Here is a 27,754-nt window from a genome sequence, read left to right on the forward strand (position 1 = left end):
ATTTTACCAGGAAGCCTATGGTCTCATGAGTCTTCTAGAACCTGTGGTTGGGAACCACTGTTCTAGAGCAGGTCATTCTATTAACAGACAATCTCATCACCAGGAGAACACATTTTATTCTCTCAGTGTCCCTTCATCTAGGACCACTGAAACAGGCTTCAGCTAGGACCAGTGAAACAGGCTCTATCTAGGACCACTGAAACAGGCTTCATCTAGGACCACTGAATCAGGCTCTATCTAAAACCATAGAATCAGGCTTTATCTAGGACCACTGAAACTGGCATGATCTAGGACCATTGAATCAGGCTTTATCTAATACCTTTTTTGCACTGTTGGTTAGAGCCTGTAAGTAAGCATTTCACTGCTGACCGTATTTGTGCTTTTGGTTCCATTGCTGAAAGAACATATCTATTTTCGTATTGATTTGTCCATGCCATTTGACTTTGCACACAAGGTCAGTACAGAATATTGACTGCATGACAACTCATGTATGAAGGACTTTATGTAGATTCGGTGCACGTGACAAATCAACTTTGATTTGATCTAAGACCACTGAATCAGGCTTCATCTAGGACCACTGAATCAGGATGTCAACCATTTTAATAGAAAATGGAGATACACACCACTCACTGTGTGAATACCAGTTATGAACAGAGGACATTTTGACATCCAATTATGTTTGGTTCTTACTCATGGAAAGAACACAGATTAATATGTACTATATGTATCTGCTTGATCTGACCTGATTCTGTATCCGATTGCACCTTACAACATACCCCCTCAAACTATTCAGGGCTTGTATATGTGATGTTGGCCTCCTTCACAATGTTATATAGTGGTCTTGCCTGAGGAAAAAGTGTGTCTGTACGTTTGTGTGAGTGTGTCTGTCTGTTTGCATGGGTGTGTGACATGATTGTCAGTGACGGCTTTTCTCATTTTTATGATTGACTCTAGCTGGAGACATCACCGCGAGATGACAGAGGGAGCGAGGAGAGTGCTGATCAAGTCAGTGTAAGTGGAAAAGAGATGTGATCCTCTCCAACCCTCTCTCCCCCTCTCCCTCTCCCTCTGTTTCCATACTCTCTCCTTATCTCTCTAGTTTTCTATTTTCTCTGTGAATCTCTTTGTTTCTTCCTCTCTGTTTCTCTGTTCCTCACTCTCTCTGTTTCTCTGTTCCCCACTCTCTGTTTCTCTGTTCCCCACTCTGTTTTTCTCTTCCTCTCTGTTTCTCTATTCCCCACTCTGTTTTTCTCTTCCTCTCTGTTTCTCTGTTCCCCACTCTCTCTGTTTCTCTGTTCCCCACTCTCTCTGTTTCTCTGTTCCCCACTCTCTCTGTTTCTCTGTTCCCCACTCTCTCTGTTTCTCTGTTCCCCACTCTCTCTGTTTCTCTGTTCCCCACTCTCTCTGTTTCTCTGTTCCCCCTCTCTCTGTTTCTCTGTTCCCCACTCTCTCTGTTTCTCTGTTCCCCACTCTCTCTGTTTCTCTGTTCCCCACTCTCTCTGTTTCTCTGTTCCCCACTCTCTCTGTTTCTCTGTTCCCCACTCTCTCTGTTTCTCTGTTCCCCACTCTCTCTGTTTCTCTGTTCCCCACTCTCTGTTTCTCTGTTCCCCACTCTGTTTTTCTCTTCCTCTCTGTTTCTCTATTCCCCACTCTGTTTTTCTCTTCCTCTCTGTTTCTCTGTTCCCCACTCTCTCTGTTTCTCTGTTCCCCACTCTCTCTGTTTCTCTGTTCCCCACTCTCTCTGTTTCTCTGTTCCCCACTCTCTGTTTCTCTGTTCCCCACTCTCTCTGTTTCTCTGTTCCCCACTCTCTCTGTTTCTCTGTTCCCCACTCTCTCTGTTTCTCTGTTCCCCACTCTCTCTGTTTCTCTGTTCCCCACTCTCTCTGTTTCTCTGTTCCCCACTCTCTCTGTTTCTCTGTTCCCCACTCTCTGTTTCTCTGTTCCCCACTCTCTGTTTCTCTGTTCCCCACTCTCTCTGTTTCTCTGTTCCCCACTCTCTCTGTTTCTCTGTTCCCCACTCTCTGTTTCTCTGTTCCCCACTCTGTTTTTCTCTTCCTCTTTGTTTCTCTCTTCCTCTCTCTGTTTCTCCCTTCCTCTTTGTTTCTCTCTTCCTCTCTCTGTTTCTTTCTTCCTCTCTGTTTCTCTCTTCCTCTCTGTTTTTCTCTTCCTCTCTGTTTTCTCTTCCTCTCTGTTTCTCTGTTCCCCACTCTCTCTGTTTCTCTGTTCCCCACTCTCTTTGTTTCTCTGTTCCCCACTCTCTCTGTTTCTCTGTTCCCCACTCTCTCTGTTTCTCTGTTCCCCACTCTGTTTCTCTCTTCCTCTCTCTGTTTTCTCTTCCTCTCTGTGTCTCTCTTCCTCTGTTTCTCTGTTCCCCACTCTCTCTGTTTCTCTGTTCCCCACTCTCTTTGTTTCTCTGTTCCCCACTCTCTCTGTTTCTCTGTTCCCCACTCTGTTTTTCTCTTCCTCTTTGTTTCTCTCTTCCTCTCTCTGTGTCTCTCTTCCTCTCTGTTTCTCTCTTCCTCTCTCTGTTTTTCTCTTCCTCTCTGTTTCTCTCTTCCTCTCTCTGTTTTTCTCTTCCTCTCTGTTTCTCTGTTCCCCACTCTCTCTGTTTCTCTGTTCCCCACTTTCTCTGTTTCTCTGTTCCCCACTCTCTCTGTTTCTCTGTTCCCCACTCTCTCTGTTTCTCTGTTCCCCACTCTCTCTGTTTCTCTGTTCCCCACTCTCTCTGTTTCTCTGTTCCCCACTCTCTGTTTCTCTGTTCCCCACTCTCTCTGTTTCTCTGTTCCCCACTCTCTCTGTTTCTCTGTTCCCCACTCTGTTTTTCTCTTCCTCTTTGTTTCTCTCTTCCTCTCTCTGTGTCTCTCTTCCTCGCTGTTTCTCTCTTCCTCTCTCTGTTTTTCTCTTCCTCTCTCTGTTTCTCTCTTCTTCTCTGTTTCTCTGTTCCCCACTGTTTTTCTCTTCCTCTCTGTTTCTCTCTTCCTCTCTCTGTTTTTCTCTTCCTCTCTGTTTCTCTGTTCCCCACTTTCTCTGTTTCTCTGTTCCCCACTCTCTCTGTTTCTCTGTTCCCCACTCTCTGTTTCTCTGTTCCCCACTCTCTGTTTCTCTGTTCCCCACTCTCTCTGTTTCTCTGTTCCCCACTCTCTCTGTTTCTCTGTTCCCCACTCTCTGTTTCTCTGTTACCCACTCTGTTTTTCTCTTCCTCTTTGTTTCTCTGTTCCCCACTTTCTCTGTTTCTCTGTTCCCCACTCTCTCTGTTTCTCTGTTCCCCACTCTGTTTTTCTCTTCCTCTTTGTTTCTCTGTTCCCCACTCTCTCTGTTTCTCTGTTCCCCACTCTCTCTGTTTCTCTGTTCCCCACTCTCTCTGTTTCTCTGTTCCCCACTTTCTCTGTTTCTCTGTTCCCCACTCTCTCTGTTTCTCTGTTCCCCACTCTGTTTTTCTCTTCCTCTTTGTTTCTCTGTTCCCCACTCTCTTTGTTTCTCTGTTCCCCACTCTCTCTGTTTCTCTGTTCCCCACTCTCTCTGTTTCTCTGTTCCCCACTCTGTTTTTCTCTTCCTCTCTGTTTCTCTGTTCCCCACTCTCTCTGTTTCTCTGTTCCCCACTCTCTCTGTTTCTTTCTTCCTCTCTCTGTTTCTTTCTTCCTCTCTCTGTTTTTCTCTTCCTCTTTGTTTCTCTGTTCCCCACTCTCTGTTTCTCTGTTACCCACTCTCTCTGTTTCTCTGTTCCCCACTCTCTCTGTTTCTCTGTTCCCCACTCTCTCTGTTTCTCTGTTCCCCACTTTCTCTGTTTCTCTGTTCCCCACTCTCTCTGTTTCTCTGTTCCCCACTCTCTCTGTTTCTCTGTTCCCCACTCTCTCTGTTTCTCTGTTCCCCACTTTCTCTGTTTCTCTGTTCCCCACACTCTCTGTTTCTCTGTTCCCCACTCTCTCTGTTTCTCTGTTCCCCACTCTCTCTGTTTCTCTGTTCCCCACTCTCTCTGTTTCTCTGTTCCCCACTTTCTCTGTTTCTCTGTTCCCCACTCTCTCTGTTTCTCTGTTCCCCACTCTGTTTTCTCTTCCTCTTTGTTTCTCTGTTCCCACTCTCTGTTTCTCTGTTCCCCACTCTCTGTTTCTCTGTTCCCCACTCTCTCTGTTTCTCTGTTCCCCACTCTCTCTGTTTCTCTGTTCCCCACTTTCTCTGTTTCTCTGTTCCCCACTCTCTCTGTTTCTCTGTTCCCCACTCTGTTTTTCTCTCCCTCTTTGTTTCTCTGTTCCCCACTCTCTTTGTTTCTCTGTTCCCCACTCTCTCTGTTTCTCTGTTCCCCACTCTCTCTGTTTCTCTGTTCCCCACTCTCTCTGTTTCTCTGTTCCCCACTCTCTGTTTCTCTGTTCCCACTCTGTTTTCTCTTCCTCTCTGTTTCTCTGTTCCCCACTCTCTGTTTCTCTGTTCCCCACTCTCTCTGTTTCTCTGTTCCCCACTCTCTCTGTTTCTCTGTTCCCCACTCTCTCTGTTTCTCTGTTCCCCACTCTCTGTTTCTCTGTTCCCCACTCTCTGTTTCTCTGTTCCCCACTCTGTTTTTCTCTTCCTCTCTGTTTCTCTCTTCCTCTCTCTGTTTCTTTCTTCCTCTCTCTGTTTTTCTCTTCCTCTTTGTTTCTCTCTTCCTCTCTCTGTTTCTCTCTTCCTCTTTGTTTCTCTCTTCCTCTCTCTGTTTCTTTCTTCCTCTCTCTGTTTCTCTCTTCCTCTTTGTTTCTCTCTTCCTCTCTCTGTTTCTTTCTTCCTCTCTCTGTTTTTCTCTTCCTCTTTGTTTCTCTCTTCCTCTCTCTGTTTCTTTCTTCCTCTCTCTGTTTTTCTCTTCCTCTTTGTTTCTCTCTTCCTCTCTCTGTTTCTCTCTTCCTCTTTGTTTCTCTCTTCCTCTCTCTGTTTCTTTCTTCCTCTCTCTGTTTTTCTCTTCCTCTTTGTTTCTCTCTTCCTCTCTGTTTTTCTCTTCCTCTCTGTTTCTCTGTTCCCCACTCTCTCTGTTTCTCTGTTCCCCACTCTCTCTGTTTCTCTGTTCCCCACTCTCTCTGTTTCTCTGTTCCCCACTCTCTCTGTTTCTCTGTTCCCCACTCTCTCTGTTTCTCTGTTCCCCACTCTGTTTTTTCTCTTCCTCTTTGTTTCTCTGTTCCCCACTCTCTCTGTTTCTCTGTTCCCCACTCTCTCTGTTTCTCTGTTCCCACTCTCTCTGTTTCTCTGTTCCCCACTCTCTCTGTTTCTCTGTTCCCCACTTCTCTGTTTCTCTGTTCCCCACTCTCTGTTTCTCTGTTCCCCACTCTGTTTTTCTTCCTCTTTGTTTCTCTGTTCCCCACTCTCTTTGTTTCTCTGTTCCCCACTCTCTCTGTTTCTCTGTTCCCCACTCTCTCTGTTTCTCTGTTCCCACTCTGTTTTTCTCTTCCTCTCTGTTTCTCTGTTCCCCACTCTCTCTGTTTCTCTGTTCCCCACTCTCTCTGTTTCTTTCTTCCCTCTCTGTTTCTTTCTTCCTCTCTCTTTTTTCTCTTCCTCTTTGTTTCTCTGTTCCCCACTCTCTGTTTCTCTGTTACCCACTCTCTCTGTTTCTCTGTTCCCCACTCTCTGTTTCTCTGTTCCCAGACTCTCTGTTTCTCTGTTCCCACTCTCTGTTTCTCTGTTCCCCACTCTCTGTTTCTCTGTTCCCACTCTCTCTGTTTCTCTGTTCCCCACTCTCTGTTTCTCTGTTCCCCACTCTCTGTTTCTCTGTTCCCCACTCTCTCTGTTTCTCTGTTCCCCACTCTCTGTTTCTCTGTTCCCCACTCTCTGTTTCTCTGTTCCCACTCTCTCTGTTTCTCTGTTCCCCACTCTCTCTGTTTCTCTGTTCCCCACTCTCTCTGTTTCTCTGTTCCCCACTCTCTGTTTCTCTGTTCCCCACTTTCTCTGTTTCTCTGTTCCCCACTCTCTCTGTTTCTCCCCACTCTGTTTTCTCTTCCTCTTTGTTTCTCTGTTCCCCTCTCTCTGTTTCTCTGTTCCCCACTCTCTCTGTTTCTCTGTTCCCCACTCTCTCTGTTTCTCTGTTCCCCACTCTCTCTGTTTCTCTGTTCCCCACTCTGTTTTTCTCTTCCTCTTTGTTTCTCTGTTCCCCACTCTCTTTGTTTCTCTGTTCCCACTCTCTCTGTTTCTCTGTTCCCCACTCTGTTTTCTCTTCCTCTCTGTTTCTCTGTTCCCCACTCTCTCTGTTTCTCTGTTCCCCACTCTGTTTTTCTCTTCCTCTCTGTTTCTCTGTTCCCCACTCTCTGTTTCTCTGTTCCCCACTCTCTCTGTTTCTCTGTTCCCCACTTTCTCTGTTTCTCTGTTCCCCACTCTCTCTGTTTCTCTGTTCCCCACTCTGTTTTTCTCTTCCTCTTTGTTTCTCTGTTCCCCACTCTCTTTGTTTCTCTGTTCCCCACTCTCTCTGTTTCTCTGTTCCCCACTCTCTCTGTTTCTCTGTTCCCCACTCTGTTTTCTCTTCCTCTCTGTTTCTCTGTTCCCCACTCTCTGTTTCTCTGTTCCCCACTCTCTCTGTTTCTCTGTTCCCCACTCTCTGTTTCTCTCTTCCTCTCTCTGTTTCTCTCTTCCTCTTTTTTCTCTCTTCCTCTCTCTGTTTCTTTCTTCTCTCTCTGTTTTTCTCTTCCTCTTTGTTTTCTCTTTCCTCTCTGTTTCTTTCTTCCTCTCTCTGTTTCTCTTCCTCTTTGTTTCTCTCTTCCTCTCTCTGTTTCTCTCTTCCTCTTTGTTTCTCTCTTCCTCTCTCTGTTTCTTTCTTCTCTCTCTGTTTTTCTCTTCCTCTTTGTTTCTCTCTTCCTCTCTGTTTTCTCTTCCTCTCTGTTTCTCTGTTCCCCACTCTCTCTGTTTCTCTGTTCCCACTCTCTCTGTTTCTCTGTTCCCCACTCTCTCTGTTTCTCTGTTCCCCACTCTCTCTGTTTCTCTGTTCCCCACTCTCTCTGTTTCTCTGTTCCCCACTCTCTCTGTTTCTCTGTTCCCCACTCTCTCTGTTTCTCTGTTCCCCACTCTCTCTGTTTCTCTGTTCCCCACTCTCTCTGTTTCTCTGTTCCCCACTCTCTCTGTTTCTCTGTTCCCCACTCTCTCTGTTTCTCTGTTCCCCACTCTCTCTGTTTCTCTGTTCCCCACTCTCTCTGTTTCTCTGTTCCCCACTCTCTCTGTTTCTCTCTTCCTCTCTCTGTTTCTCTCTTCCTCTCTCTGTTTTTCTCTTCCTCTCTGTTTTTCTCTTCCTCTCTCTGTTTCTCTCTTCCTCTCTCTGTTTCTCTCTTCCTCTCTCTGTTTCTCTCTTCCTCTCTGTTTCTCTGTTCCCCACTGTTTTTCTCTTCCTCTTTGTTTCTCTCTTCTTCTCTCTGTTTCTCTGTTCCTGTTTCTCTCTTTCTCTCTCTGTTTCTCTCTTCCTCTCTCTGTTTCTCTCTTCCTCTCTCTGTTTCTCTCTTCCTCTTTGTTTCTCTCTTCTTCTCTCTGTTTCTCTGTTCCTGTTTCTCTCTTTCTCTCTATTTCTCTCTTCCTCTCTCTGTTTCTCTCTTCCTCTCTCTGTTTCTCTCTTCCTCTCTGTTTCTCTCTTCCTCTCTCTGTTTCTCTCTTCCTCTCTGTTTCTCTCTTCCTCTCTGTTTCTCTCTTCCTCTCTCTGTTTCTCTCTTCCTCTCTGTTTCTCTCTTCCTCTCTATGTTTCTCTCTTCCTCTCTGTTTCTCTCTTCCTCTCTCTGTTTCTCTCTTCCTCTCTGTTTCTCTCTTCCTCTCTCTGTTTCTCTCTTCCTCTCTGTTTCTCTCTTCCTCTCTCTGTTTCTCTCTTCCTCTCTGTTTCCCTCTTCCTCTCTCTGTTTCTCTCTTCCTCTCTGTTTCTCTCTTCATCTCTCTGTTTCTCTCTTCCTCTCTGTTTCTCTCTTCCTCTCTCTGTTTCTCTCTTCCTCTCTCTGTGTCTCTCTTCCTCTCTCTGTTTCTCTCTTCCTCTCTCTGTTTCTCTCTTCCTCTTTGTTTCTCTCTTCTTCTCTCTGTTTCTCTGTTCCTGTTTCTCTCTTTCTCTCTATTTCTCTCTTCCTCTCTCTGTTTCTCTCTTCCTCTCCCTGTTTCTCTCTTCCTCTCTGTTTCTCTCTTCCTCTCTGTTTCTCTCTTCCTCTCTCTGTTTCTCTCTTCCTCTCTGTTTCTCTCTTCCTCTCTCTGTTTCTCTCTTCCTCTCTCTGTGTCTCTCTTCCTCTCTCTGTTTCTCTCTTCCTCTCTGTTTCTCCCTTCCTCTTTGTTTCTCTCTTCTTCTCTCTGTTTCTCTGTTCCTGTTTCTCTCTTTCTCTCTATTTCTCTCTTCCTCTCTCTGTTTCTCTCTTCCTCTCTCTGTTTCTCTCTTCCTCTCTGTTTCTCTCTTCCTCTCTGTTTCTCTCTTCCTCTCTCTGTTTCTCTCTTCCTCTCTGTTTCTCTCTTCCTCTCTCTGTTTCTCTCTTCCTCTCTGTTTCTCTCTTCCTCTCTCTGTTTCTCTCTTCCTCTCTCTGTGTATCTCTTCCTCTCTCTGTGTATCTCTTCCTCTCTCTGTTTCTCTCTTCCTCTCTCTGTTTCTCTCTTCCTCTTTGTTTCTCTCTTCTTCTCTCTGTTTCTCTGTTCCTGTTTCTCTCTTTCTCTCTATTTCTCTCTTCCTCTCTCTGTTTCTCTCTTCCTCTCTCTGTTTCTCTCTTCCTCTCTGTTTCTCTCTTCTCTCTGTTTCTCTCTTCCTCTCTCTGTTTCTCTCTTCCTCTCTGTTTCTCTCTTCCTCTCTCTGTTTCTCTCTTCCTCTCTGTTTCTCTCTTCCTCTCTCTGTTTCTCTCATCCTCTCTCTGTTTCTCTCTTCCTCTCTGTTTCTCTCTTCCTCTCTCTGTTTCTCTCTTCCTCTCTGTTTCTCTCTTCCTCTCTCTGTTTCTCTCTTCCTCTCTCTGTGTCTCTCTTCCTCTCTCTGTTTCTCTCTTCCTCTCTCTGTTTCTCTCTTCCTCTCTCTGTTTCTCTTTTCCTCCATCTGTTTCTCTGTTCCCCTCTTCCCCTCTCTGTTTCTCTGTCCCTCACTCTCCTGTTTCTCTGTTCCTCTCTCTCTCTCTCTCTCCTCTTCCAGTGACATGACAGATCATTACATACCAATCCAGTGCAGGAGGACTTTATTTGTTGCAGGACTAATCAACCCGACACAACTGGGTCACACACACACACACACACACACACACACACACACACACACACACACACACACACACACACACACACACACACACACACACACACACACACACACACACACACACACACACACACACACCTGGTATTGTTGTCCATTAGTTTTCTTCAATTAGGGGAGGGGTGGTAGCGTTAGGGGAAAATATAAAAACATATTTAAAATAATATATATATTTCCAACTCTCTGTAAATAGCCCACCCAATTGTACCTACCTCATGCCCATACTGTTTATATTTATTTACTTTTCTGCTCTTTTGCACACCAGTATCTCTACCTGTACATGACCATCTGATCATTTATCACTCCAGTGTTAACCTGCAAAATTGTAATTATTCGCCTACCTCCTCATGCCTTTTGCACACAATGTATATAGACTCTTTTTTTCTACTGTGTTATTGACTTGTTAATTGTTTACTCCATGTGTAAGAGGAACAGAGAAACAGAGAGGAAGAAACAAAGAGATTCACAGAGAAAATAGAAAACTAGAGAGACAGGGAGAAAAAAAAGAGAGATAAGGAGAGAGTATGGAATCAGAGTCTGTTCACACTGCTTTGCTTTATCTTGGCCAGGTCACAGTTGTAAATGAGAAACTGTTCTCAACTGGCCCACCTGGTTAAATAAAGGTGTTCTCAACTAGCCCACCTGGTTAAATAAAGGTGTTCTCAACTAGCCCACCTGGTTAAATAAAGGTGTTCTCAACTAGCCCACCTGGTTAAATAAAGGTGTTCTCAACTAGCCCACCTGGTTAAATAAAGGTGTTCTCAACTAGCCCACCTGGTTAAATAAAGGTGTTCTCAACTAGCCCACCTGGTTAAATAAAGGTGTTCTCAACTAGCCCACCTGGTTAAATAAAGGTGTTCTCAACTAGCCCACCTGGTTAAATAAAGGTGTTCTCAACTAGCCCACCTGGTTAAATAAAGGTGTTCTCAACTAGCCCACCTGGTTAAATAAAGGTGTTCTCAACTAGCCCACCTGGTTAAATAAAGGTGTTCTCAACTGGCCCACCTGGTTAAATAAAGGTGTTCTCAACTAGCCCACCTGGTTAAATAAAGGTGTTCTCAACTAGCCCACCTGGTTAAATAAAGGTGTTCTCAACTAGCCCACCTGGTTAAATAAAGGTGTTCTCAACTGGCCCACCTGGTTAAATAAAGGTGTTCTCAACTAGCCCACCTGGTTAAATAAAGGTGTTCTCAACTAGCCCACCTGGTTAAATAAAGGTGTTCTCAACTAGCCCACCTGGTTAAATAAAGGTGTTCTCAACTGGCCCACCTGGTTAAATAAAGGTGTTCTCAACTAGCCCACCTGGTTAAATAAAGGTGTTCTCAACTAGCCCACCTGGTTAAATAAAGGTGTTCTCAACTAGCCCACCTGGTTAAATAAAGGTGTTCTCAACTAGCCCACCTGGTTAAATAAAGGTGTTCTCAACTAGCCCACCTGGTTAAATAAAGGTGTTCTCAACTAGCCCACCTGGTTAAATAAAGGTGTTCTCAACTAGCCCACCTGGTTAAATAAAGGTGTTCTCAACTAGCCCACCTGGTTAAATAAAGGTGTTCTCAACTGGCCCACCTGGTTAAATAAAGGTGTTCTCAACTGGCCCACCTGGTTAAATAAAGGTGTTCTCAACTAGCCCACCTGGTTAAATAAAGGTGTTCTCAACTAGCCTACCTGGTTAAATAAAGGTGTTCTCAACTAGCCCACCTGGTTAAATAAAGGTGTTCTCAACTAGCCCACCTGGTTAAATAAAGGTGTTCTCAACTAGCCCACCTGGTTAAATAAAGGTGTTCTCAACTAGCCCACCTGGTTAAATAAAGGTGTTCTCAACTAGCCCACCTGGTTAAATAAAGGTGTTCTCAACTAGCCCACCTGGTTAAATAAAGGTGTTCTCAACTAGCCCACCTGGTTAAATAAAGGTGTTCTCAACTAGCCCACCTGGTTAAATAAAGGTGTTCTCAACTAGCCCACCTGGTTAAATAAAGGTGTTCTCAACTAGCCCACCTGGTTAAATAAAGGTGTTCTCAACTAGCCCACCTGGTTAAATAAAGGTGTTCTCAACTAGCCCACCTGGTTAAATAAAGGTGTTCTCAACTAGCCCACCTGGTTAAATAAAGGTGTTCTCAACTGGCCCACCTGGTTAAATAAAGGTGTTCTCAACTAGCCCACCTGGTTAAATAAAGGTGTTCTCAACTAGCCCACCTGGTTAAATAAAGGTGTTCTCAACTAGCCCACCTGGTTAAATAAAGGTGTTCTCAACTAGCCCACCTGGTTAAATAAAGGTGTTCTCAACTAGCCCACCTGGTTAAATAAAGGTGTTCTCAACTAGCCCACCTGGTTAAATAAAGGTGTTCTCAACTGGCCCACCTGGTTAAATAAAGGTGTTCTCAACTAGCCCACCTGGTTAAATAAAGGTGTTCTCAACTAGCCCACCTGGTTAAATAAAGGTGTTCTCAACTAGCCCACCTGGTTAAATAAAGGTGTTCTCAACTAGCCCACCTGGTTAAATAAAGGTGTTCTCAACTAGCCCACCTGGTTAAATAAAGGTGTTCTCAACTAGCCCACCTGGTTAAATAAAGGTGTTCTCAACTAGCCCACCTGGTTAAATAAAGGTGTTCTCAACTAGCCCACCTGGTTAAATAAAGGTGTTCTCAACTAGCCCACCTGGTTAAATAAAGGTGTTCTCAACTAGCCCACCTGGTTAAATAAAGGTGTTCTCAACTAGCCCACCTGGTTAAATAAAGGTGTTCTCAACTAGCCCACCTGGTTAAATAAAGGTGTTCTCAACTAGCCCACCTGGTTAAATAAAGGTGTTCTCAACTAGCCCACCTGGTTAAATAAAGGTGTTCTCAACTAGCCCACCTGGTTAAATAAAGGTGTTCTCAACTAGCCCACCTGGTTAAATAAAGGTGTTCTCAACTAGCCCACCTGGTTAAATAAAGGTGTTCTCAACTGGCCCACCTGGTTAAATAAAGGTGTTCTCAACTAGCCCACCTGGTTAAATAAAGGTGTTCTCAACTAGCCCACCTGGTTAAATAAAGGTGTTCTCAACTAGCCCACCTGGTTAAATAAAGGTGTTCTCAACTAGCCCACCTGGTTAAATAAAGGTGTTCTCAACTAGCCCACCTGGTTAAATAAAGGTGTTCTCAACTAGCCCACCTGGTTAAATAAAGGTGTTCTCAACTAGCCCACCTGGTTAAATAAAGGTGTTCTCAACTAGCCCACCTGGTTAAATAAAGGTGTTCTCAACTAGCCCACCTGGTTAAATAAAGGTGTTCTCAACTAGCCCACCTGGTTAAATAAAGGTGTTCTCAACTAGCCCACCTGGTTAAATAAAGGTGTTCTCAACTAGCCCACCTGGTTAAATAAAGGTGTTCTCAACTAGCCCACCTGGTTAAATAAAGGTGTTCTCAACTAGCCCACCTGGTTAAATAAAGGTGAAATTAAAAAATAAAAAATAAACAACCACAACAAAAAATTGGGGGTCGGAAATGATGCAGATAATTACATTGATGGAAGCCACAATCTCTCTGCAATATTAAATCTGATACCCCTAAATTATTATTATTATTTTTTTTACACATTCCCAACCCTCCCTCCTCCAGCCTGTCAGAAGCCCACAGTAGACAACAGTTTCATCATTAGCATCGCTAACACTGCCAGCTTTCTCTCTCTCTCTCTTTCCTCCCTCCATTTGGCTCCCTCTGTATTTTCTCTTTCCTCTTTGCCTTACTTGTCTCTCCTCCTCTCTTCTCCCACTGCCTGTATGATGTTTCTAGGGCTGTGTGTGTGTGTGTGTGGGTGTGTGTGTGTGTGTGTGTGTGTGTGTGTGTGTGTGTGTGTGTGTGTGTGTGTGTGTGTGTGTGTGTGTGTGTGTGTGTGTGTGTGTGTGTGTGTGTGTGTGTGCGTGCGTGCGTGCGTGCGTGCGTGCGTGCGTGTGTGTGTGTGTGTGGAGTGTTCATCAACCAGCCTAACAGTGTTTTCTCCTCTTGTCCTGTAGGAGGCGACAGCATTAGAAGTGGTTTCCTGCAGTCAGGAGAAGGAGAGTCTGCCCCCAGAGAAGATTCCTTCTAGTCCGGTTTACTCAGAGAGAGAGGCCTTGCTAGTTGGTAAGATAATCTAAAATTACAATAACCTTACTTCAACATTATAACAATGTTGTGCTAACCTAACTATAGAGGAGTAGATCACCCCAGTCCAGTCCACTCTGAGAGAGAGGCCCAGCTAGTGGGTACATTCACCTAACATAACTATAACGTTACTAGGCTTATAACATTAGTATAACATTACAATAACATCACTATACCATTACTACAACATCACTATAACATTTCTATAAAGTGAAAACACTCACCCAGAGGCGGCACTCCTAGTGGCCGGGGACTTTAATGAATCCGTCTTACCAAATCTCTAAGCATGTTGTATGTCAACCAGAGGGAAAAAACCCCGGACCACCTTTAATCCACACACAGAGATGCATACAAAGCTCTCCCTCACCCTCCATTTGGCAAATCTGACTATAATTCTATCCTCCTGATTCCTGCTTACAAGCTAAAATTAAATCAGGAAGCATCAGTGACTTGATCAATAAAAAGGTGTTGAGATGAAGCAGATGCAAAGCTACAGGACTGTTTGCTAGCACAGACTGGAATATGTTCCGGGATTTCTCCAATGGCATTGAGGAGGACACCACATCGGTCATTGGCTTCATCAATAAGTGCATCAATGACGTCGTCCCCACAGTGACCATACGTACATACCCCAACCAGAAGCCATGGATTACTGGCAGCATCCCACTGAGCTAAAGGCTAGAGCTTCTGATTTCAAGGAGCAGGACTCTAACCCGGAAGCTTATAAGAAATCCTGCTATGCCCTCCGACGAATCATCAAACAGGCAATGCGTCAATACAGGACTAAGATTGAATCGTCCTACACCGGTTCTGATGCTTGTCAGATGTGGCAGGGCTTGCAAACCAATACAGACTACAAAGGCAAGCACAGCCAAGTGACACAATCCTACCAGACGAGCTAAACTACTTATATGCTCGCTTCGAGGCAAGCAACACTGAAACATGCATGAGAGCAGCAGCTGTTCCGGAAGATCACGCTCTCCCCAGCCGATGAGAGTAAGCTCTTTTAACAGGTCAACATTCATAAGGCCACAGGGACAGACAGATTACCAGTGCGTGTACTGCGAGCATGCGCTGACCAACTGGCAAGTGTCTTCACTGACATTTTCAACCTCTCCCTGTCTGTAATACCAACAATGTTTTAAGCAGACCACCATAGTCCCTGTGCCCAGGAACACTAAGGTAACCAGCCTAAATGACTACAGACCCATAGCACTCACGTCTGCAGCCATGAAGTGCTTTGAAAGGCTGGTCATGGCTCACATCAACACCATTGTCCCAGAAACCCTAGACCCACTCCAATTTCCCTCAACGTGATCAAGACAAAGGAGATGATTGCGGACTAGAGGAAAAAGAGGACTGAGCACGCCCCCATTAACAAATCGACGGAGCTGCAGTGGAGCTTGTTGAGAGCTTCAAGTTCCTTGGTGTCCACATCACCAACAAACTAACACGGTCCAAGTAAACCAAGACAGTCGTGAGGAGGGCAAGATAAAACCTGTTCCCCATCAGAAGACTGAAAATTTGGCATGGGTCCTCAGATCCTCAAAATGTACTACAGCTGACTGGTTACATCACTGCCTGGTATGGCAACTGCTCGGCATCCAACCGCAAGGCACTACAGAGAGTAATGCGTATGGCCCAGTACATCACTGGGGCCAACCTTCCTGCCATTCAGGACCTCTATACCAGGTGATGTCAGAGAAAGGCCCTAAGAATTGTCAGGCTACAATCACCCAGTCATAGACTGTTCTCTCTACTACCGCACGGCAAGCGGTACCAGAGTGCTAAGTCTAGGTCCAAGAGGCTTCTAAACAGCTTCAACCCCAAGCCATAAGACTCCTGAACATCTAATAAAATGGCTACCCAGACTATTTGCATTGCTCCCCACACTCCTCTCTTTTACATCGCTGCTACTCTCTGTTGTTATCATCTATGCATAGTCACTTTAGTAACTCTACCTACATGTACATATTACCTCAATTACCTCGACTAACTGGTGCCCCTGCACATTGACTCTGTACCGGTACCCCCCTGTATATTGTCTGCTATTGTAATTTTACTTCTGCTCTTTAATACTAGTTACTTTTGTTTCTTATTCTTTTTCATATTTTGAGTAAGCATTTCACTGTAAGGTTTAGACCTGTTGTATTCGGCGCATGTGTCTATGACTATGATTTTATATGTTTTTTTTACATTGTTTGCAAACTGATGTGTGACACGTAAATGAATTAATGCCAAAATAACATGCAAAACAGGCAAGCCCAAAGTTGTATTTTATCATTTGTTTTGCAAAAAATGTGTGGCTAAAAATGTACGGGTTGCCACTGGCTGAAAGTTAGCTGCAGGTTAACTGTAGCGAAATGTCGGCTATTCTCGGATGCTATTTACGTGAAATCAAAGATAACGAATTGGCTATAAAAAAGAGACGCTCTCTGCTGTGCACTTCATAGCTGATTGTTTAGCTGAAGGTGTCCTGTAACACTGTGCTAAGTGACAATTTTCTCTGTTGTGGTATTTTCTTATTGATTTAATATATTTGGTTTGTGGTTAAGCTGCTGGACACAAACACGAACAGTTATTTAACCTCAGAGGCTTGCATCAGTGTAGAGTTTTATTTGTTTTACTAATGACACTTTTGCTTCTCTTTCAACAGGAGTATAGCCTACTTGGCGGCCTCCATTTGCTATTTAAGTGCATAGATGTTATGTATTTTTTTCCCATGCCCCTGTTCCGAGACAGGTGCTTGATAATGGTTCATTCAAAATCAAAACTAATTTCACACATATATTATTTAGTACATGAAAGACAACATTAAATTAAGAATAGTCTGATGGGTGACAATATTAGCCTATCACGTGTGAATGATATAAACTCAGCAAAAAAATAAATGTCCCTTTTTCAGGACCCTGTCTTTCAAAGATAATTCGTAAAAATACAAATAACTTCACAGATCTTCATTGTAAAGGGTTTAAACACGGTTACCCATGCTTGTTCAATGAACCATAAACAATGAATGAACATGCACATGTGAAATGATCGTTAAGACACTAACAGTTTACAGACGGTAGGCAATTAGAGAGCTTTCTACTGACTCTGAAGAACACCCAAAGAAAGATGCCCAGGGTCCCTGCTCATCTGTGTGAACATGCCTTAGGCATGCTGCAAGGAGGCATGAGGACTGCGGATGTGGCCAGGGCAAGAATTGCAATGCTCGTACTGTGAGACACCTAAGCGAGCGCTACAGGGAGACAGGTCGAACAGCTGATCGTCCTCACAGTGGCAGACTACGTGTAACAACACCTATACAGGATTGGTACATTCGAACATCACACCTGCGGGACAGGTACAGGATGGCAACAACAACTGCCTGAGTTACTGTACATCAGGAACGCACAATCCCTCCATCAGTGCTCAGACTGTCCGCAATAGGCTGAGAGAGGCTGGACTGAGTTCTTGTAGGCCGGTTGTAAGGCAGGTACTCACCAGACATCACCAGCAACAACGTCGCCTATGGGCACCAACCTACCGTTGCTGGACCAGACAGGACTGGCAAAAAGTGCTCTTCACTGACAAGTCACGGTTTTGTCTCACCAGGGGTGATGGTCGGATTCACGTTCATAGTCGAAGGAATGAGCGTTACAGAGGCCTGTACTCTGGAGCGGGTTCGATTTGGCGGTGGAGGGTCCGTCATGGTGTGTCACAGCATCATCGGACTGAGCTTGTTGTCATTGCAGGCAAACTCAATGCTGTGCGTTACAGGGAAGACCTCCTCCCTCATGTGGTACCCTTCCTGCAGGATCATCCTTACATGAACCTCCAGCATGACAACGCCACCAGCCATACTGTTCGTTCTGTGCGTGATTTCCTGCAAGAGAGGAATGTCAGTGTTCTGCCATGGCCAGTGAAGAGCCCAGATCTCAATCCCATTGAGCACGTCTGGGACCTGTTGGATTGGAGGGTGAGGGCTAGGGCCATTCCCCACAGAATTGTCTGGGAACTTGCAGGTGCCTTGGTGGAAGAGTGGGGTAACATCTCACAGCAAGAACTCAAGAACTGTCAAATGATGCAGAACTGGTGCAGTCCATGAGGAGGAGATGCACTGCAGTACTTAATGCAGCTGGTGGCCACACCAGATACTGACTGTTACTTTTGATTTTTACCCCCCCTCCACCTTTCTTCAGGGGCACATTATTCAATTTCTGTTAGTCACATGTCTGTGGGACTTTTGCTTAAGTTTGCTGAAAATAGTATGTTTCTTTTTTTGCTGAGTTTATTGTCACATGTGAATGATGCCCAGCTGTTTAAGGCAAGAAACAGCGCATTCCGTATTTTTTTTTACTTTTTCAACTCATAGTTCAACACCTCATGTAGCCTAGCCCATAGGCCTATATGTTTTGATAAGGTTTGTATCACAACTAAAGTGGCCAAATAACTTCTTAAAATGAATCACATTAATCCGCTTTACAACTAGTCTAGATCCTAATTGGCATACATAGGCGCCACGTGAGTTTTGAGTTTGGAGAAGATCATTTTCACCATAAAAATGCACATTTATAATAAAGCATTATATGCATAATCGCATTTGTGGTCACTTTTGAGAACAGTGTTTTCCTGCTAATTGATAACTTTTTAGAACATTCGCACTTATAGCCTACTGATACTGTATGTGCGCATTCCCATGCTCATAATGTGAAGAAATAGCTAAATGTTCTGATCTGTTGCATCAGCCTCATTTCTTTAAAAAAATGTTTTGATGCAAGTGGTTGTATTAATTTGGGATCTATCGCATCCCACAACTGTTATAGAGTATGTTTTGGAATATTTATTTCTTGTTATAAGTTGATCAATAGAATAGGTCAACTTTTGTACTATGGGCGATAGCAGATTGACATAGGCTAGTGATTTTGCTGTTCAGTAGGCCTACTCATCTTGTTGGCTGACAAAATTAGGCTAAATGTGGACAGTTCTTCTACACTATATATGCAAACGTATGTGGACACCGATTCAAATTAGTGGAACCGGCATTTCAGCCACACTCATTACTGACAGGTGTATAAAATCGAGCACACCGCCATGCAATCTCGATAGCCAAACATTGGCAGTAGAATGGCCTTACTGAAGAGCTCAGTGACTTTCAATGTGGCACCGTCATAGGATGCCACCTTTCCAACAAATCAGTTCATCAAATTTCTGCCCTGCTAGAACTGCCCCAGTCAAGTGTATGTAACAGTAATACTGTTATTGTGAATTGGAAATGGCTAAGAGCAACAATGACTCCGCCGCGCAGTGTTAGGCCACACAAGCTCACAGAATGGGACCGCCGAGTGCTGAAGCACGTAAAAATCATCTGTCCTCGGTTGCAACACTCACTACCAAGTTCCAAACTGCCTCTGGAAGCAACGTCAGCACAACTGTTGGTCGGGAGCTCCATGAAATGTGTTTCCATGGCTGAGTAGCAGCACACATGCCTAAGATTACCATGCATAATGCCAGGCGTCGGAATTGGACAGATTAGCCGCAATTGGACTCTGGAACAGTGAAACGCGTTCTCTGGAGTGATGAATCACACTTCACCATCTGACAGTCAGACGGAAGAATCTGGGTTTGGTGGATGCCAGGACACTACTTGCCCCAATGCATAGTGCCAACCGTAAAGTTTGGTGTAGGAGTAATAATGGTCTGGAACTGTTTTTCATGGTTTGGGCTAGGCCAGTGAAGGGAAATCTGAATGCTAAAGCATACGTACAATGACATTCTAGACCATTCAGTGTTTCCAACTTTGTGGCAACAGTTTGGGGAAGGCCCTTTCCTCTATCAGCATGACAATGCCCACGTGCACAAAGCTAAGTCCATACAGAAATGCAGCCTTGACCTCAACCCCATCGAACACTTTTGGGATGAATTAGAATGCTGACTGCGAGCCAGACCTAATCGCCCAACATCAGTGCCTGACCTCAGTAATGCTCTTGTGGCTGAATGGAAGCCCCCACAGGAATGATGCAACATCTAGTGGAAAGCCTTCCCAGAAGAGTGGAGGCTGTTATAGCAGCAAAGGGGGACCAACTCCATATTAATGCCCATGATATTGGAATGAGATGTTTGACGAGCATACTTTTGGTCACATAGCATAACATCTTCAATATGTACCTCGAAATTCGATAAGAGGGACAGTTGCGCCCCCCTGAGATGAGCTGAGATGGAAATTATAATTATAATTATTCATTATTATTATAATATAATTATTATATTCATCCCAAGTGTAAGGGGTGCGTGTTGGTGGCAGGGAGGTCAGGTGCAGGAGAACGAACTTGGTGTAAACGGAGTTGTTTATTAAATGCTGACAAAACTCCAAAACAACCAAAATGTACAAAATAACAAAGTGGGTACAAAACCCGTCACACACCAACACTAAATACCAAATCACATACAATCAAAACAATCTGCAACGAGAACATGAGCAGAAACAGAGGGTTAAATAGACAACATGTAATTGATGGGATTGGAACCAGGTGTGAAGAAAGACATGACAAAAACAATGGAAAATTTCAAATGGATCAGTGATGGCTAGAAGGTCGGTGACGTCGACCGCCGTCGACCGCCGAACAAGGAGAGGGACCGACTTCGGCGGAAGTCATGACACCAAGGGCACAATGGCCAATTTGGCAGCAAAAGGAATGGATTTTTTTAGGGGGCATTATGGCCACACAAGGGGGATGCCACTGAGAAATTCAAGGCCTGGTGAGAATATTATCAAGTGCTTGTCAAATTGTGAATGAGATACTGATGAAGTGTGTGCAGCCTGCGCAAGAAACAAATCAGAGCTCATGCCTTTCATACGACTTTTATCAAATCCTCTTTAGTCGCATCATTTAGCCTTAAAATGTATAAATATCTAAACATATAGCTCAGTGTTCGTATCACAACTAAAGTTGTATATATAACCTGTTTCTTTGTTCACCACTCAACACAGAATATCCGTATGTGTGCACTTCCTTGGAAATCACTTGGAGAAAATATCCTTTCTATTTTACTCAGCTATGTTCAACCTTCACGCTATAAAATAATACAAAATAATGCCACGGAATTCTAGGCAAATATTTTCTGCTAAATGAGCTTTTGTAGCCCACAGCCATATGGCATAGCCATATCATGGCCTAACATAAGGACAACTCAGAGCATGCTATTCTGTTCTTCTGAAATAGACTACATTTTCTTCATGTTTCTTTACACCTGTGTATAATAAATGATGGATTTATTGTGACGGTGTAGGCTATATTTATTCTACTTTTTAAAATGTAGATGTTCCACAGGTCTGCATCAGTGGCTTCTAGGCGAAGCATCACTAAATACAGTGCATTCGGAAAGTATTCAAATCCCTTGACCTCCACATTTTATCACTACAGCCTTATTACTTTACAGTTTTTTCCTCATCAATCTACACGCAATACCTCATAATGCCAAAGCAAAAGCAGGTTTTTAGAAATGTTTGCTAATATATACTTTCAAAAATAAACAAAAAATGTTACATTTATATACACTACCGTTCAATGCTGATGTTGAGACTGGTGTTTTGCAGGTACTATTTAATGAAGCGGCCAGTTGAGGATTTGTGAAGCGTCACTGTAGGGATGGTGCCAGGTTTCCTCCAGATGCTTGGCATTAAGGCCAAAGAGTTCAATCTTGGTTTCATTGGACCAGCCAATCTGGTTTCCCATGGTCTGAGAGTCCTTTAGCTGCCTTTTGGCAAAACTCTAAGCGGGCTGCCATGTGCCTTTTACTGAGGAGTGTCTTCCAACTGGCCACTCTACCATAAAGGCCTAGTGGAGTGCTGCAGAGATGGTTGCAGAGATGGTTGTCCTCCTGGAAGGTTCTCCCATCTCAACAGAGGAATGCTGGAGCTCTGTCAGAGTCACCTCCCTGACCAAGGCCCTTCTCCCCCGATTGCTCAGTTTGGCCGAGCAGCCAGCTTTAAGAAGAGTCTTGGTGGTTCCAAACTTCCATTTAACTATGATGGAGGCCACTGTGTTTTGGGGAACCTTCGATGCTGCAGAAAGTTTTTGGTACCCTTCTCCAGATCTTTGCCTTGACACGATCCTGTCTCGGAGCTCTACAGACAATTCCTTCGACCTCATGGCTTGGTTTTTGCTCTGACATGCACTGTCAACTGTGGGATATTATATAGCAGATGTGTGCCTTTTCAAATAATGTCCAATCAATTGAATTTACCACAGGTGGACTCCAATCAAGTTGTAGAAACATCTCAAGGTTGATCAATGGAAACAGGATGCACCCTGAGCTCAATTTTCGAGTCTCATAGCAAAGGCTATGAATATTTTTGGTATTTCTGTTTTTTTTTGTATATTTGCTAATTTTTCTAAAAACCTGTATTCACTTTGTCAATATAGGGTATTGTGTGTAGATTGATGAGGAAAATGTTTTATTTAATCCATTTTAGTATAAGGCTGTAACGTAACAAAATGTACAGAAAGTGAAGGGGTCTGAATACATTCCGAATGCACTGTATGTCACGGGTAAGCTTATTCGAGCATACGTGCCCTATCCGAGCATAGAAGATGACACGCTAGGTTAGCTGTAGGTCACTTGTATGTTAACTATAGGTTAATAGAATACAGTTTGATACTCTTATGTCTATTGAAAAGCATATTCTCGCTGGCTTTCATTTAGGACAGATGGGTAAATCAACACTCAGACTGAATTGAGGTGTTTGTACATATGATTGTAGGGTTGTAGTTTTCGAGAATTAAACTACATGTTAATATGGTATTCCAGTTTGATTGACAGCTGTATTGATGTCTCTGTTTGTTTTTCCTCAGGGATCATCTCTACGTTCCTCCATGTCCACCCGTTTGGAGCCAGCATCGAATACATCTTCTCTTACCTACAGCAGCTGGACACCAAGGTACTGCTGGCACACACACACACACACACACACACACACACACACACACACACACACACACACACACACACACACACACACACACACACACACACACACACACACACACACACACACACACACACACACACACACACACACACACACACACACACACACACACACACACACACACACTGCCACACATGAAGCTGCCAGTGATCAACCATTTTCAGCTACAATAATGATAGTTAGTTAGGCTACATGGAAAGTTAGGATACATGGAGGGGATTATTGGGTAGTCAGGCTGACCCCTAGTGTTCGCTTGAAGTTGTTTAGGGATGATGAGGTTGTGGCAATGTGAAGATAAGAATTCCAGAGTATGGTACCTTTGTATCTGAAAGAGAATTGACTACGTGAGGTGTGGCAATGGGGAGGGTGAAGGTTATTGCAGTGTCTTATATTAAATAGATGGATTTCAGAATTAACCTGGAAGAATCCATTGAAGGGTTTAGATAAACTGTCTAAGTATGAGTGTTTGTAGATGAAAGTGCATAATTGGCGTACATTAATGTCGTAAATAGACAAGAAATTGAGTTTCTTTAAACAAAGGTGTAGATGGAGCCAGGTAATGACAAGTGGTGGCTAAGTCTTGCTGTATGATGAGTCATTTGTGTTGGTAGGAGTCCTATGTACTGTCCCAGACAATATTATAGTTAATGAGATATGGATAAATGAAGCTATAGTAAAGAGTTAGGAAGCAAGCCTGATGAACCAAACCACTAATATTTATGACAAATTGAATATGATCTTTCCAGGATTACTTTTCATCAACTAGAACTCGAGGGAATCTAGTGGATGTGACTTGTTCCATTTCATTACCACCAATTTAGATTCTGGCTCTTTCTTTTACAATATTTCTTATTCTTACTAGTGAATACAATAAAGTTAGATTTTTTAAACATTTAAAGATAATTTGTTTATCTGACACCATTCCAAAGATGTGGCCATACCTGAGTTGGCTTCATTAATTAGTGAACCAACATTCTTGTGTGATAAAATCAAATTGGTGTCGTCAGCAAAGAGAAGGGGAAGTACGGTAGAAGACACAGCAGCAAGGTCATTGGTATAAATTAGGAATAACAAAGGTCCAATTATAGAACCCTGTGGCACACTGCAGGATGACTTGACCCTGGTAAATGCACAGCCGTTTGCATAAACACATTGTTTTCTGTCATAAACTTAATTATATAATAAATAATATATATAATCATGGAAACCTTAATAATACAATTTAGAGAGTAATATTTCATGATCAACCGTGTCAAACGCTTTGGATAAATCTAAAAAGATTCCAAGAGCGTATTCATTCTTGTTAAGGGCTGTAAAAGCTTTTATCCACAAGTTGCAGATGAGACATATCTGTGGAGTAGGTTTTACAAAAACCTTATTGGTGCTCATATAGAATACAGTGTTGATTTAAATGTTTCAACATTCTCTTATCCACCATTTTTCTAGGATTTTTGTCACAAACGCTTGGAGTGGTGGGTGCAGAGTCAAATGCAGAGAGCAGAGGATACTGGGGAAACCGACTTTATTAGGATTCCCAAAACCAACGCCCAAAACAACGGGCGAAAAAACGACAGAAAATAGTCCAACCCAACACATGGCACAAACGGACAGGAACACAACACGCACAACCTGACTAACAGAAAAACAATCCCGCACAAAAAATAGGCGGCCTAACAGGCTTAAATAGACATTAATCAAGAAACGAAATAAGAGACAGGTGCAACCAATAAGACCAAACAAACAGAAAAGGAAAAGGGGATCGGTGGCGACTAGTAGACCGGCGACGACGAGCGCCGAGCGCCGCCCGAACAGGAAGAGGAGCCACCTTTGGTGGGAGTCGTGACAATTTTAGAAAAACATGGTGGTGCAGATATTGGACGATAATTTGTTAAAGATCCCAGATTTATAGAGGGGTATAACTTTGGTAATTTTGAAATCTTCAGGAACAATACCAGTTTGCATAGATTTGGTGAAGATATACGTTAGAGGCTCAGTAATCGAGGAAGACACTGATTTCACCAAAGAGGCACCAATCTCATGACCTGCTGCTGATATCTTTAAATGATCAATTACCTCCATCACCTCCATTACATCAGGAGGATCAAACTGAAGCATCTTAAAGCGCTATAAAAGACACCTGTCCACAAACTCAAACAGTCACACTCCAAACTCCACTATGGCCAAGACCAAAGAGCTGTCAAAGGACACCAGAAACAAAATTGTAGACCTGCACCAGGCTGGGAAGACTGAATCTGCAATAGGTAAGCAGCTTGGTTTGAAGAAATCAACTGTGGGAGCAATTATTAGGAATGGAAGACATACAAGACCACTGATAATCTCCCTCGATCTGGGGCTCCACGCAAGATCTCACCCCGTGAGGTCAAAATGATCACAAGAACGTTGAGCAAAAATCCCAGAACCACACGGGGGGACCTAGTGAATGACCTGCAGAGAGCTGGGACCAAATTAACAAAGCCTACCATCAGTAACACACTACGCCGCCAGGGATTCAAATCCTGCAGTGCCAGACGTGTCCCCCTGCTTAAGCCAGTACATGTCCAGGCCCGTCTGAAGTTTGCTAGAGAGCATTTGGATGATCCAGAAGAAGATTGGGAGAATGTCATATGGTCAGATGAAACCAAAATATAACTTTTTGGTAAAAACTCAACTCGTCGTGTTTGGAGGACAAAGAATGCTGAGTTGCATCCAAAGAACACCATACCTACTGTGAAGCATGGGGGTGGAAACATCATGCTTTGGGGCTGTTTTTCTGCAAAGGGAGCAGAACGACTGATCCGTATAAAGGAAAGAATGAATGTGGCCAGGTATCGTGAGATTTTGAGTGAAAACCTCCTTCCATCAGGGAGGGCATTGAATGAAACGTGGCTGGGTCTTTCAGCATGCCAATGATCCCAAACACACCGCCCGGGCAATGAAGGAGTGGCTTCGTAAGAAGCATTTCAAGGTCCTGGAGTGGCCTAGCCAGTCTCCAGATCTCAACCCCAGATCTCAACCCCATTGGAGGGAGTTGAAAGTCCGTGTTGCCCAGCAACAGCCCCAAAACATCACTGCTCTAGAGGAGATCTGCTTGGAGGAATGTGCCAAAATACCAGCAACAGTGTGTGAAAACCTTGTGAAGACTTACAGAAAACGTTTGACCTCTGTCATTGCCAACAAAGGGTACAAAAAGTATTGAGATAAACTTTTGTTATTGACCAAATACTTATTTTCCACCATCATTTTAAAATAAATTCATTAAAAATCCTACAATGTGATTTTCTGAAATGTTTTCCCTCATTTTGTCTGTCATAGTTGAAGTGTACCTATGATGAAAATTACAGGCCTCTCTCATCTTTTTAAGTGGGAGAACTTGCACAATTGGTGGCTGACTAAATACTTTTTTGCCCCACTGTAAGACCACTGAAGACTTCAGAGGGTTATGACATTTAGAGCAATGTGTGTTTTTGGTCATGAGGGTAGAGTTTATTCAAAGGCTAGGGCAGTATAAACACAAAGAGAACTGAGTTATTTTGCTTGTTTTACCCCAGAGTCCACTTTAAAGAGGCCTGAGATTGGTTATTTTTATGAGGGCTAGGTATGAAAACACCCTTACAATACATTATCACACACATCACACACAATCAGCTGAGCAATAGAGGCATCCTGGCACCTTGCTCCATGCGCATGCACGCACGCACGCACGCACGCACGCACGCACGCACGCACGCAAACACACACACACACACACACACACACACACACACACACACACACACACACACACACACACACACACACACACACACACACACACACACACACACACACACACACACACACACACACACACACACAGCGAGCTGTCCTGTCTCCTCGCTCCAACACACACACCATGTCACGGATTAAGCATCCCCACTGGGTTGACATATGGGCCTGATGTATGCCAGAGCCCCACTGCGCAGTTTGAGCCTCCCGGCTCAGTCAGCCTTGAATCCCCTAGTGCGGGCAGAGTCCCATGGTGCAGCCAAAGTCTTCTTGTGCAGTCTCATCTAATTTCAGGCCCTTGATGCAGGCTCCGCTTCAGGTTTGAGTTGGGGTTGATGCTAAGCCATTAACTTTCCTCTCCTCTCACTCCCTCCAGATACAGTGTATGCTATTTCCTATTATCTCCCATAGCTCCAGCACTGTAGACACAAGGAAAGGATATCTCTCTGTATCTCCCAGTGCTTCAGTACTATATACATGAATATAGGATGTACAGTTGGAGGTTTACAAATACATTTAACTCAGTTTTCACAATTCCTGACATTTAATCCTCATCTTAGGTCAGTTAGGATCACCACTTTATTTTAAGAATGTGAAATGTCAGAATAATAGCAGAGAATGATTTATTTCAGCTTTTATTTCTTTCATCACATTCCCAGTGGGTCAGAAGTTTACATACACTCAATTAGTATTTGGTAGCATTGCCTTTAAATTGTTTAACTTGAATCAAACATTTCGGGTAGCCTTCCACAAACTTCCCACAGTAAGTTGGGTGAATAAGTTGGCCCATTCTTCTTGACAGAGCTGGTGTATCTGAGTTAGGTTTGTAGGCCTCCTTGCTCATACAGGCTTTTTCAGTTCTGCCCACAAATGTTCTACAGGATTGAGGTCAGGGCATTGTAATGGCCACTCCAATACCTTGACGTTGTTGTCCTTAAGCCATTTTGCCACAACTGGAAGTATGCTTGGGATCATTGTCCATTTGGAAGTCCCATTTGCGACCAAGCTTTAACTTCCTGACTGATGTCTTGATATGTTGCTTCAATATATCCACATATTTTTACCTCATGATGCCATCTATTTTATGAAGTGTACCAGTCCTTCCTGCAGCAAAGCACCCACACAACATGATGCTGCCACCCCCGTGCTTCACTGTTGGGATGGTGTTCTTCGGCTTGCTAGCCTCCCCCCTTTTCCTCCAAACATAATGACAGTTCTATTTTTGTTTCATCAGACCAGAGGACATTTCTCCAAAGTATGATCTTTGTCCCCATGTGCAGTTGCAAACCGTAGTCTGGCCTTGTTATGGTGGTTTTGGAGCAGTGGCTTCTTCCTTGCTGAGCGGCCTTTCAGGTTATGTCGATATAGGACTCGTTTTACTGTACATATAGATACTTTTTGTGCATGTTTCCACCAGAATCTTCACAAGGTCCTTTGCTGTTGTTCTTTGCTGTTGTTCTGGGATTGATTTGCACTTTTCGCACCAAAGTACGTTCATCTCTCCTTCCTGAGTGATATGACGGCTGTGTGGTCCCATGGTGTTTATAGTTGCGTACTATTGTTTGTACAAATGAACGTGCTACCTTCAGGCATTTGGAAATTGCTCCCATGGATGAACCAGACTCGTGGAGGTCTATTTTTTTCTGAGGTCTTGACTGATTTCTCTTGATTTTCCCATGATGTCAAGCAAAGAAGCACTGAGTTTGA

At 43.7% G+C, this 27,754-nt stretch overlaps 1 protein-coding gene across 2 annotated transcripts in view; it reads left to right on the top strand.

Annotated features, from left to right (window-relative positions):
* LOC118371090 (ecto-NOX disulfide-thiol exchanger 2-like) overlaps positions 1-27,754 on the top strand; it is a 364,051-nt gene that overhangs the window by 330,007 nt on the left and 6,290 nt on the right. For both annotated transcript variants that reach the window (XM_052512575.1, XM_052512577.1), the window contains 3 exons: positions 955-1,011; positions 13,179-13,287; positions 22,146-22,231. In XM_052512575.1, coding sequence (XP_052368535.1) covers positions 955-1,011; positions 13,179-13,287; positions 22,146-22,231 — 252 coding nt within the window. The remainder of the gene's footprint in view (positions 1-954; positions 1,012-13,178; positions 13,288-22,145; positions 22,232-27,754) is intronic.

This window comes from Oncorhynchus keta, chromosome 4 (assembly GCF_023373465.1).
Source record: "Oncorhynchus keta strain PuntledgeMale-10-30-2019 chromosome 4, Oket_V2, whole genome shotgun sequence".
NCBI lineage: Eukaryota > Metazoa > Chordata > Actinopteri > Salmoniformes > Salmonidae > Oncorhynchus > Oncorhynchus keta.